The sequence below is a fragment of the Saimiri boliviensis genome, chromosome 12 (genome assembly GCF_048565385.1).
Source record: "Saimiri boliviensis isolate mSaiBol1 chromosome 12, mSaiBol1.pri, whole genome shotgun sequence".
NCBI classification, from domain to species: domain Eukaryota; kingdom Metazoa; phylum Chordata; class Mammalia; order Primates; family Cebidae; genus Saimiri; species Saimiri boliviensis.
This window is the reverse complement of record NC_133460.1, coordinates 91,383,091-91,395,687: the sequence shown is the minus strand read 5'-3', so window position 1 is coordinate 91,395,687 and position 12,597 is coordinate 91,383,091. Positions and strand designations below refer to the sequence as shown.

Below are 12,597 nucleotides of genomic sequence, written 5' to 3'. Positions count from 1 at the left end.
CTTGAAATGTGGCTAATGATAATTATTCCATGGTTATTCTGAGTATTAAATGAGGTCATGTATGTGCAGTGTTGCAACATGTTACGCAACACATTTCAGTCCTTTTCTCAACTGCCCTCCAGCTTTCCTGAGTTTTTATCATTGCAGGCAGAGTAAAATATGCCTGAATGTGTTTGACAAACTCCAAAACACAAGAAAAGTTTATAAAGCACAATCACTTGCTTTTGCAAAGTTTCAACAACTTACTAATTATCACTTCTTTCCTAACATACAGAAGAGAGGCAGCAATCATATTTTCAGAGCCAAGTAATTAATAGAATCTGTTTAGAGTGAGAACAATGGTGTTATAAAAACAAAGTAAGGGAGTATTTGATGATTTAGGGAAACCACCATTTATTTACATTTAAAAGCTGTCCTCTTATTTTCAGTGTATTCTGGTGGCTTAACAGAGAAATCTTACACAGAAATAAAGCAACAGTAATTGGATCAGGAGCTTTAACTGACCTCTTTCAATTGCCAAAGACTGCCGATAGCTTGGTAATTGAGGTAGGCATTAGGAGCTTGAGCTGTGAAGCCACAGAGTTGTGGGTTAATAAACCTGAGTCTGATACTTACTGTGTGCCCTTGGGCAGTGTGACCTTCGGCAAGTCACTTTATTTGGATGAGCCTGAGCATTCTTCAACTGTGAAATAGAAGAAACGATACCAAAGAAGACTGTTTTTAAGGATTATGTGAGATCAATTGTTTAAGACTCTGAGTGCTACGCTAGCATACAATAAGGAAGTAGTTCCTATTTATTTATTATTACTTACCAAGCAACAGAGCTGAAACTATGAGAATTTATCTCTTGTTAACTGCAGGCTCTTGTCAGCCTATGTTCGGGGTAATAAGAAGCCCCTATCAAACTCTTATTCTGACCCTTGTATGATAAGGATCACCAATCTATTGTTTGTCCAGTAGCCCGGGAAGTCATTATACGTGAGTGTACCCTGCTTCCCCCATTGGCAACCTTTTTTCCAAGACAAGTGCTCTCGGCTGACTTTGACAGCTTTTTTTTTTTTTAGTAAACAAATATATCCCTTCTCAAATTGATGTATTTTTCAGCCGTGTCAATTTTTCCCAGGTAGCAGGGATAAAGGGAATGTTCTTGGCTAACAAGAAGATTGACAACCAAGTGAAGACTTTCATCACATATAACAAAGGCAGAGACTGGCGTTTGCTGCAGGCGCCAGACACGGATCTAAGGGGGGACCCCGTGCACTGCTTGCTGGTGAGTCTTCATGTTGAGGCAGAATGCCTCTCACAGTGGAGGGATGGAAATGGATGTTTAACGGAGGATGAGGAGAGTTCTGGGACTTCCGTTCAGTTGATGAACAACAGCTGGCAGGGAAGGGCATGAGGTAAAGTGTGTAGAAAATGCACAGCACTGCCTAGTGTGATGTGCCACAGAGATGGGAGAACATGGGCGCATTTCTTGTACCCTTCCAGGGTCCCACTCCAGTTCTGATGAGATCCTCGCATGGTAGTTTGAGGGAGAATATGACAGTTTCTATCCCTGGTGAGGATACACCCTGAACAACCTACTTTCTCATGAGTAACCTGTTACAAAACTTAATAATACATAAATTCAGCTATAGAATTGATGAACTGAATGCAGAACTGTGTAGGTGTATTTTCCTGTGGAGATATTTAATCACAGTTTTGGAGGAGTTTATGACTCAAAAAAAGGTAAGAACCACTGATTTATACTCTTATTGGTATTCTTTACAATATGCTCTGTTCATTTATGTCTTATTCTTAAAGATGAAGTTGGCAAAGTATAGCCTGTGGGAAAAATATGGCCCATCACTTGTTTTTCTAAATACAGTTTTGTTGGAACACAGTCACGCTTATTCATTCACATATTGTCTATGGCTGATTTTGCCCTACAAAGGCAGAATCGAGCATGACAGAGACTGTTTGGTGAACAAAGCCAAAGGTATTTATTGCCTGTATGGTGAAAAAAGCCTGATATTTACTATAATCTGTCCCTTTATAAAGACTTGCTGGCCCCTGCTTTAAAGCATGGCTTTCTTTTAGTTGCCTTGCATTTGGGCAGTACATAGATTAGTATTAATTTATTTATATATTTGATATATGATGTCATCCAAAAGGAGGATAAAGATGAATCTTGCTTTCAAGGAGTTTGCAGTCTACTTGAATGTGACTAAATTAATAAATGGAATATTGCAGGGCCACATCTTATTCCTCCTACTAGCTCTGATGCCTGCCCCTACTTTGACACAAAGATAAGTACTGAGTGAATGCAGAAGGAGGTGAGGAAGAGGCAAATTGCAAAGCATTAATAATACTATCAGTGTCTGTAAAACAATTCAGAAGCTCTGTCTAAATTTAGAAAAAGGAGAACTGATCATGTAAACCTAGAGGGAAGACCACTTCATCTGAGTAAGAAGAGCTTGTAGGGAAGGGGGGTGTGTGTGTGTGTGTGTGTGTGTGTGTGTGTGTGTGTGTGTGAACTACGTGTATATAGTTGTTCACACTCCTCATGCAATTCTGATTTTGATGTTATCCACACTCAACTTGCTTCCTTCCATCTCATAAAGTCTGGACAGTCACTTCGCAGGTTCGTCTCTCACAGCTGTAGGTGGGTCACCCTCCTAGTTGAGAAGGTGCCAGGAGCCATAGCTTGGCCTTATTAGTTGCAGAGGATATCACAGTTGTCACTGTGCATCAGGGAAGCAGTCTAAAATTCAGCCTCCCACTCAGCTTCTATCCTTATTACTGGCAACTAACAGGGGGGAAAAGCCAGTTGTTACAGTAAGCGCACCATGCCAGTGACAGAGTAAGTAAATGTAGCAGCTATTTATTGAATATGCAAGGCACAGTTCAGTGGCATTTTAAAAAACAGGGCCACCTTCCTAGTCCAGCTATAGCAAGCTGGAGTGTAGTGCTGCTTAACCGAAGATGCTTGGGATATGCCAATTCCTTAAGGTGACCTCTATCCCACACTTTGGAGATTAAACGCCTTTGAGAGAGAATTAACCATGTCGCTTAATGGGCTTGCCTAGGCACTCTGGCATCATAAATGAATCATTAAAAATGGCTCTTAAAGTGCTTAGCAAGGTATTCCCCGCTTCACCCCCAACCCAGCATAAGAACTCTTACTGTTGTACCTCCAAAATATAAACGTGGTGTCAACTTACTTCTCTATCACCACTGGGACTGCCCTAATCCAGACCAGCATTGTTGCTCATCTGACCCACAGTGACAGGCTTCTAACTGGTTCTCCCACTTTTGCTTGGGAATCTCTTTAGACAGAAGCCAGTGGGACCATTCTTTTAAAAATCAACTTTATTTTTGGGGGAAAATATACATACATACCAGTTTTAAGAGTATAGTTCAGTGAATTTTGACACATGTATATACCCGTATAACCATGAACACATCAAGACAGAACATTTCCATGGCCCTAAAAAATACCTTTGTGCCTCTTTGCAGTTAGAACTCACACTCTCAGCCCAGCACAACCAGTGATCCACTTTTACTATATATTAGATTGCTATTTTTAAAAATTGTGTATAAATCGTATCAACTTCAACTTTTGAAAACCCAGATGATATCCCTTCATTATTTAAACCTTCTAATGGCTTCTAATACATGTAGAATACATAAAAATACTTTATCATGACCAGTGAGGCGCCATGTGATCTGGTCCCTTCTAGTTCTCCTCCCTGGTCTCCAGCCTCTCCCTCCGTCCTTTCTTCCTTATATGTTATAAGCTGAGGTGGAGAAGGCAGCATTTCTTTCTGTACCATGAACTCGCCATGTTCATGTATGTCTTAGGGTCTTTGCATATGTCGTTATTTCTCTCAAAATGCCCTTCTCTTTGTCTGGCTTTTTCTTGGGATTCAGATCCTTGCTTCATTATCTTAATTTAAGAGAACTTTCTTAAGCATCCCTTACAGTTTATTTGTCCTAACTCTTTTTTTTCTTCATGGTCCTTATTGTTATCTGAAATCAGCACGTGTAGTGCTTAATTTTCTTGTCCATCTTCCCTGCCGAAGTGTGGGCTTCATGAGCCTAGGGACGGTGCCTATCTTTTTCACCATTCCAAAGAATCAGCTCCAGGAATCAAACCTGCCACGTGGTAGGGGCTCAACATACATGCAGTTGGGGGTGCCATGTTTGGAGTATGCATTCCATCGAAAGGTGTTTCAGTCTCACATTGGGACTTGGATGGAAGCTGTTCATTCCCTCTGAGAGTCCACTGGAGGATTTGTCCCAGTGTCTGCCTTCTGAAGCTCATGGGCTCAAGTTGGACCCAAAGTTAACCAAAGCAGGAGGCTCATTAAGATGGAGGAAAGATGGATTATTGGGATACAGATGGATGGAACTTGGGAGTCTTCCAGTCTTCCTTCTTTGTTAACCCTGTTGTTCAATGTAGTTTCAGCCCAAGCTTCAGAAAGCAGGCTGCAGGTGAGAAGGGGAAAAGGACAAAGGCAGCAGGGATGAGAGACCGAAATCACTTTACAAAAATCTGCCAAAGGTACAAAATAGGAAAGAAAGTCTCTGAGCTACAGGAGACCCAGACTGTTAAACACCATCTTTAGGCTTGGGAGCTGGTGGCAGAGACGAGATAAAAAGTGATTTTAGATTGTGAGTACTTGGAAAATGACAGTGTCACCGAAAGCACAGCCTAGTGATTAGAAAAGAGATTTTTCCAGCAGGGCTGTTACAGATGTGGAATAAGTTCAGAATTACAGCCCAAATGGAAGGTTCCTGGTAAAAATGTATTCTATAGAAATAAGACATCTAGGGTAATTTGGGCTGTATTTTTAGGACTTTTAGACTGATTGCCTGGAGGGCCCAGCTGGGATTTCTTTCTCTGAAGACTGCATTGTACAATTAGATCAAGTATTATAGGTCATGGTCCACCTGCCTCCCAGGCTTCAGGATTGGGCTCCCAGGAGGCAAGATGTGAGCTGAACTGAGCCTGAGACAAATGCTTGGGCCCTTAGAGAAAGCACAGTATTTCCTGGAAAGAGGTGCTGACTTCTTTGTGGATTCCTCTGGTAGTTTTCTCCTGGAGCTGAGGAGGCAGCGGCCCCAGGAGAATCTGCTTTTCTCCTTTCTTGCATTGTCTGTGACTGTATATATTTTGCTGATTTGGACTGGAGCTGAATTCCCCATATCCAGCCAGTTGATCCAGGAGCCTCCTTCCTTTTGCCATTGACTGTTTATGGAAGAGCTAATAAATTCAAGTTCTAATTCAGAGTCAGAAATTATACAGATGAGTGTGGATTTTGGGAGGGAGAGTGTTGGGGATACTCTTTGGAAGCTCATTTGTTATGAAAGCTCTGATCTGTCTTTTCAATACAACATTCAGATTAGACACCGTGGAGATAAAGGTCTCATGACGATAGGATCTAAAGGCAGTTGATACAAAGACTGGGGAGAAAGAATTGGGATTTGAAGCTGGTTGACCCTTAAATAATATAACAGCTTTTAAAATTGATTTATTACATGGTGGGGAAATGTCTTATGTCATTTGGTAATTCCCCAGTGGGCATCCACAATGCTAGAAACACAGTAGATAATTAACAGATCACCTGGAGAACATTTTGCTAAGAAAAAATAAGCCAGGCACAAAAACACCAAGTCTGCATCTCTCACTTCTATGTGGAACCTAAAAGAATCAAACTCAGAGAAGCGCAGACAAAATGGTAGTGACTGGAGGCTAGAAATCAGGGGAAATGGGGAGATATTGGTCAAAGGGTACAATGTTTCAGTTAGACAAGAGGAATAAATGATAAATATTTGAAGTAAAAAATAATGGATCAGTTAAATTCAACGGACGTTAACTGAACACTTGCAATAGCCAAAATATTTTGTTGGTTAAAATAAAAGAATGTGGCAAAGAAAGGTAACTAGTAACTAGAGGTCCACTTGTGGGTTTCAGAGGTTTGCAGACTCCCTGAAAATAAGTGAAAAACTCTGTGTACTTGTCTATGTGCATTTTATTTTGGTCTTTAATTTGCATCAGATGTTCAAACTTTGTACCTGACCCAGAAAAGATTACACACTAACAATCTAGCTGCTCCTGGAATTTACCAATTGATGATGTGCCAGTGACTACGTGTAAGGATGCAAAGGGCAGCTTCCAAGCATGTGCGCTGGCCATTCTATCCTCTGCAGGTCAGCTGCTGTCATTGGTGGTTTGGGTGTACCTTTGTATATTTTCTTAATATGGGAAGGGCAGGAAAATAGAAAACTGCCCTTGGAACAAGCTGTGCTTTGACTCTATTGACTTGGAGGTAACCCTGGAAAGAAAAAAGCAACTATTGTGACTATTAGCATGTATACGTACTCAGCACATATTTGCTAATGAGAGAAAAGAAGTCAGGTAGACTAGAGAAAGAAAGGGGCCTGTAATGTGTCCCCTGCCTGGGCAAAATGTGCATAGGAACTGAGAGCTAGGCTAGGTGCGGTGGCTCACGCCTGTAATCCCAGCACTTTGGGAGGCCAAGGCAATTGGATCACAAGGTCAAGAGATTGAGACCATTCTTGCCCAACATGGTGAAACCCCATCTCTACTAAAAATACAAAAAAAAAAAAAAATAGCTGGGCATGGTGGTGTGCACCTGTAGTCCCAGCTACTTGGGAGGCTGAGGCAGAAGAACTGCTTGAACCCGGGAGGCAGAGGTTGCAGTGAGTGGAGATCACGCCACTGCACTCCAGCCTGGTGACAGAGTGAGACTCCATCACCAAAAAAAAAAAAAAAAGAAAGAAAAAGAATGGGAGTGCTTTGTCTTGTGTCCTCCAGGGGCTTAGAGGGATTCGATAAGTGTTGTAATAAAATATACTAATATAAACTATATTAATTTTTTTTATGACTTAACTTGGACAATTGTCCAAACCTGGTTACTACAGCAGCTTAAGTTAAAAAAAGTGAAGATGAATCACCTCACATTGTTTTTTCCTTAAACATTTGTGTAGACTTTGTAACTTCCTTGAAGAAAATTAAAGAAGAAAAAGCCACAGAATATTCTCCTTATACCAGCTGGGGGCAATCCAGTACTACAAATGTGAGAGTGGAGAAAAAAGTGCATCAAAAGATTATTTCTAATGTTGCTGTTACTGTGTGAACTGGTGTCTTTTCTTCTCAAATTAATATATCTCAGCCCTCTGAAAGCCATAGCAACAGAGGCATGCTGAGATAGCCAATGGAAAAAAAGATATCTTTCCATTGTTTTCGTTTTTTGCTTTTTTTTCGTTTTGTATTAGAGATGGGGAGTCTCACTCTGTCGCCAAGACTGGAGTGCAGTGGTGCGATCTAGGCTCACTGCAACCTCCACTTAAAGTTCGAGTGATTCTCCTGCCTTAGCCTCCCAAGTAGCTGGGATTATAGGCATCCACCACCACGACCAGCTAATTTTTGTATCTTTAGTAGAGACAGGGTTTCACCATTTGGTCGGGCTGGTCTTGAACTCCTGACTTCAAATGATCCACCCATTGTAGCCTTCTGAAATGCTAAGGTTACAGGTATGAGCCGCCACACTCAGCTCAGCCTGACATCTTTCCTTTGTAATGACAAGTGCCCCTTACCAAGTAATCCTAAGGTCTGGTGCAAACAAGTTTCAAAATCTTTCACCTGTGGCAAGCAACTGGCTTAAGATTGTAAGTTGGTTGCTCTTTTGGCTAGGGATGTCCTCCATTTGGTGGTACAGACTCCTCTGTTAAGCTAATATGTCTAGAGATAATCACCAAGCAGTCGTCTACTTCTTGGAATGTCATACAGATGCTCACAACATTATTCAGATTGTGTGGTTTGTAATCAAGCCCACATACTCCTGGCATTGCTCTGAGTAAAATAGTAAAGTGATGTCTTTCATATCCTAACAGAAAAACATTGCTTGATTTTGCAAGCTTCTATTTATTATCTTGTTTAGATTCTATGTTAGGTTTCACAAAAGGTGCAAAGCAGTATTTAATCAGTTATCTTTATTTATAGAGTGTATTCTTAGAGTGATATAGCTGTATGTACCTGAAATAGATAATACAAGATTGTGCACAGTGAAATAAATTGTAGATTAGAAGAGGGGAGACCCTGACAGGCTGCAGTTATAAGGAAGACTTTAATGGAAAACTGGTTTTGCAATCCTGGTTTATCCTGTCTTAGCATCATCTGAATGTTGTACTGTGCTGTTCTGGAACATCCACAGCATTTAATTATAACAGTTCTAGTCTTCCTCTTGGACAAGTAAAAGCCAAGCAGCTAGGCCTGATATTTTTTCTTATACGGGCTGTCTTTTTTGCTCTTATAGAACGTTATAAAGTGAAAACTCCTTTTATTGAAAGATATACATGAAATTTTTATACAAAACCAATCATTTATTACTATTATTACACCTTGAGAATTTTACTTTGTTGGCAATAAAGAAAATATGCAATTGTGATCTGCTGTTTTATTTCACCAGCATTCTGGCTGCTTTTATTCCTGAGTTTCATTTTCACTTTGTCATTTACTCCATCCTGTATAAATTTAATCATTGTATCTGTAGATCTCTGAATGTCTGCTGGCTGAAACTTACAGAGCAGAATAAAAGTAATAACAGAGATACATTGGTGATTCCAAAAAGTCAAGTTGATAAGATTAGAAAGTAATCTTCCTGAGAGATGAGAAGAAATGTAGGTTCAAACACAAACTTATATTTTTTGACAACTCAGTGCAAGAACTATTTTTAACAAAATTCATATAAGATTTATTATCCATTTTTTTGTTGAAAACTATTGATATTTCAATCAGATAATTTGATCAAGGTTTCTACACAGATAAACAAGTCCCTTATATTTTCATTTAAATTTTTAGAACCAGTGCATTTTGTCTACGAATATGACTTTCATGTTGAATAATTCTGATTCTGATCATATCCTGGTAGAGATACTGGATCAGTTGTTTGGTGGGTGTTGGGATAGTTTCACATGCTTTTTCTGTGCAACTGAGACCAAGGTCTCAAATGGAGAGTGACTAAGAGATGCCAACTGACTTTTTCGAAATCCTCCCAGGCCTCACTTGATCTTCTCTCCTGGATTCATATCCCATTTCTCCTCTTCGGTCTTTTCTGATGATATACTGTGCTACTCAGCTTTTCTGCTTCTTTTTCTTTGTTACTGCTATTACTCAGGCCTGAAACATTCTTTAATCTCTTGAACAGCTACCTGCAGTTCGTAGCCTATCTATCTTTGCTTCAGGCACTGCTTTCTCTTTGGAGTCATTCATGATTCAAAGTTCAGCATAGTCTCTCCATCTTCTAGAGTCTCATACTATTTTTTCTATACTTTTTTATGGCTGTTAAAGTATTCTATTTATGGTAATTAATAGAAGGATCTCATGTCCTCTGTATAAACTGTAAACTCTGTAATGACAAAGATCAAATTAGATTATACCTAAAATGAAGGTGGTCTCTCCTTTACTAACTTGAAGGCTGTTTTACACTTAGTGGACACTAGACATTTGGGGAAATGAAAGATGGTGGGTAGTGTAAGTATAAGTGCAAGGGTTGTTGGAGTGGTGCATGGATGTATGGTAAATGGGATGGTTGGTTAGTTGGATGGATGGATGGATGACGTGATTCTGAGCTTCAAATGACCATTTTGATTATGTGATTTTATGACACTATTTCTCTTTTCAGCCCTATTGCTCACTGCACCTTCACCTGAAGGTCTCTGAGAATCCTTACACATCAGGGATCATTGCCAGCAAAGACACAGCTCCAAGCATCATAGTGGCATCAGGTAAGAAGCTTCCCTGGTTTGCTGGCTGTGGTAAATAGTGTTTATTTTAAGAATCTGTATATCTGTACTTGGAACTTAATAAGCAAGCTAAAATTATTTTTGAAAGGCATGTAAACCACCGGCCCTGAAGCAAGTCTGAAGAAAACTCCTGCACAGACAGAATGCTTGCAGCCAAAATCTTTCTCAGGCCATGCGCCTGCCAGTATAGTCCATTATTGCTGTTGCAGGAAGTTATTTTCACTAACGGTGGCCTTCTCTTTCTAGGTAATATCGGTTCTGAATTATCAGACACTGACATCAGCATGTTTGTCTCTTCAGATGCAGGGAACACTTGGAGGCAGGTAAGAAAACACCCTGGGCCAACTTGCTAAAGTTTAAGTGGCATAAAAATTGTCCAACTTGGTTCAAGCAGTTTTCAGCAGTGCTGCACATAAATCCTAAAGACGGTGAATATGTTTATTTTCCCTTTTTTAAAATAAAAATCTTAAATCTTTGAGTTTAGCAAATATTTATGCAGTTTGATTTTTTTTATCACTTTAAATAAAGATGTTCTTTATTCAGCGTTTGTATGTAAGGACGTTTATAAGAACGTCCTAAAGGACGTTTAGAATTCCTAAAGGTTTATCATATAGGAAATATGCAACATTAAGGGTAGATTACATGCCTAATGCTGAGTTGGCTCCGTAAATTCCTTTTGCCTTGAAGTCAGAATAGGAAGGGATGCAGATATCAAAATGGCCATTACCCAGGTGGTGTTCTGAGATGTTTAAATCTCATGTGGAAAAGGCATAGTAATAAGCATCGGGATGCATATGTTAAAGTAGAAATGGAATACTTTAAACCAGCGTTTTTAGCTTAAGTGCTTCCTGCCTGCCTTTCTTCTGAATGAAAATTAGATACCCATAGCTTATAAAACAGATATTTAATGAGGTTTAGCAATCTTAACAAGATATGTACCTAATGCATGGTTGTTATACTTCAATAAATATGTTTTAATAACCTACTGACATTTAATTATCATACAGTAACTAGCACTGTAAATTGAAATTTAATGCACAGGTAATCACACTTAGCAATGAGAACACTCTGCTTTAAATTTTAGCCAGAGATGTCCACATTATGTTCCAATTACCATTTCTTAGCTTCAGATCCTTTATAGATCCTCAGTGGGATTCTGATATTTTGAGAGGAGGAGGTAGGGAAGACATTTGCATAAGAAACCCCAGAGCAATTGATCTTGGAGGTATGTAGAAACCTGGACTATTCTAAGTAAACTTCCTCTGGAGAATAGCTGGAGATGCAGGATCCCATTTTCTTCTTTCCAACACCCCACACAAGGCAAAGAAGTCTCTGCTTCTATAGTCTTGGGATGCATCTTGAGTATAAGAAACAAATTGGAAGAAGATTGTCTATAATATAACTCTAGGCAAGGCTGTGCTAATAATCTGACTGAGATAACAGCATGCATCTTATATAGAAAGGATCTAGATACTGTTTCCAGTGTTTCTCCATTTGACTTCAAATTTATTTCTCTACCTTTGGAGAAATACACAATGACACATGTACCCAAAGATGTCAACAGAACTCACCATGATTTTGGTGGAGGCTTTGTTAATTAAACAAGAACACTTTTCATTGATAACAGTTGGAAACTTCAAAATAATAGGTCTGGAGAGGCCACTGTAATGCAGCAAGTCCAAGCTCCATCCATTACCATATGCATGATCTCAGGCAAGTTACCATATCTCTCTAAACCTTAGGTTTCTTATCTGTGAAAATGAGACTATTGGAGTAAATGATCTCTAAGGTTCCCTCTCTCTGGAGCTGTGTAATATATGACAGTTAACCAATATTCTGACATCATTATAACTGGGAATCAATAGAAATTATGAAAATGAAGGAATATAAGCATGAACCCATGAATATTCATCCTTTAAATTTATTTTATGCACACCTAAAGTTATTTTACATAACACCAGTGGTACAGTAGCCCATGTTAGGAAGAACTGTTCTGTAACTTTATTTTTCTCCAGATTTAGGGAAACTTATGTCATGGGAAGGATTTTTTGTTCTCATATGTATACTGATTCTCTGAAGCCTGAGTATGTGTGGATGTGGATATGTGTCTATATATGTGTTTTCCTCATCTAGATCTTTGAAGAAGAGCACAGTGTTTTGTACCTGGATCAAGGTGGAGTCCTGGTTGCTATGAAACACACATCTCTCCCGATTCGACATCTTTGGTAAGGGCACATGCTGCCTGTGAGATCTGCACCTGATGGCCCTGCACTGCTAAGATCAGTTTAGTAGTCAGGCTATCGAACTGTGACGATTTTGTAGTAAATCTGTTACCAAAATGCCAGGGTGTAGGGAGGCAAAGTAGCACACTCCCTCCATGGGGGATCAGCAGCAAGGCTGCTGTGAACTTTGGTTGAACTTCAGGAAAGTAAACCCACAGTAGAAGGATGCATATGTCTTGGAGAGAACAAATGGGCCTAAAAATATAACCAGTTTTCGCTAACCTTGCTGCAAAATGGTTTATAGCTGAAGTATGTTAACTAAAATATAAAAATAATAACCACAGGCTGTTCTCAGTAACTGCACCCTCCCTCTGCTATGTGCTTTATAAACATATAAAGTAAAATACACTAAAACAGTTCGGGGCTGGAGAGAGTAGCATCCTCACCTCCTTAATCGCCTGGCCCAGCTTTCTGTTTGTCTGTGTCTGTGTCTTTTCTTATCCCCCACTGTTCCCTCTTAAGTCCTTAAACCCTGGTGCAGCCCAGAACGTAGCACATGCCA

At 39.6% G+C, this 12,597-nt stretch overlaps 1 protein-coding gene across 7 annotated transcripts in view; it reads left to right on the top strand.

Moving 5' to 3' along the window:
• SORCS1 (sortilin related VPS10 domain containing receptor 1) overlaps window positions 1–12,597 on the top strand; it is a 598,052-nt gene that overhangs the window by 473,464 nt on the left and 111,991 nt on the right. For all 7 annotated transcript variants that reach the window (XM_074382853.1, XM_039465320.2, XM_039465322.2 and 4 more), the window contains exons 10-13: window positions 1,124–1,270; window positions 9,693–9,795; window positions 10,060–10,136; window positions 11,947–12,038. In XM_074382853.1, coding sequence (XP_074238954.1) covers window positions 1,124–1,270; window positions 9,693–9,795; window positions 10,060–10,136; window positions 11,947–12,038 — 419 coding nt within the window. The remainder of the gene's footprint in view (window positions 1–1,123; window positions 1,271–9,692; window positions 9,796–10,059; window positions 10,137–11,946; window positions 12,039–12,597) is intronic.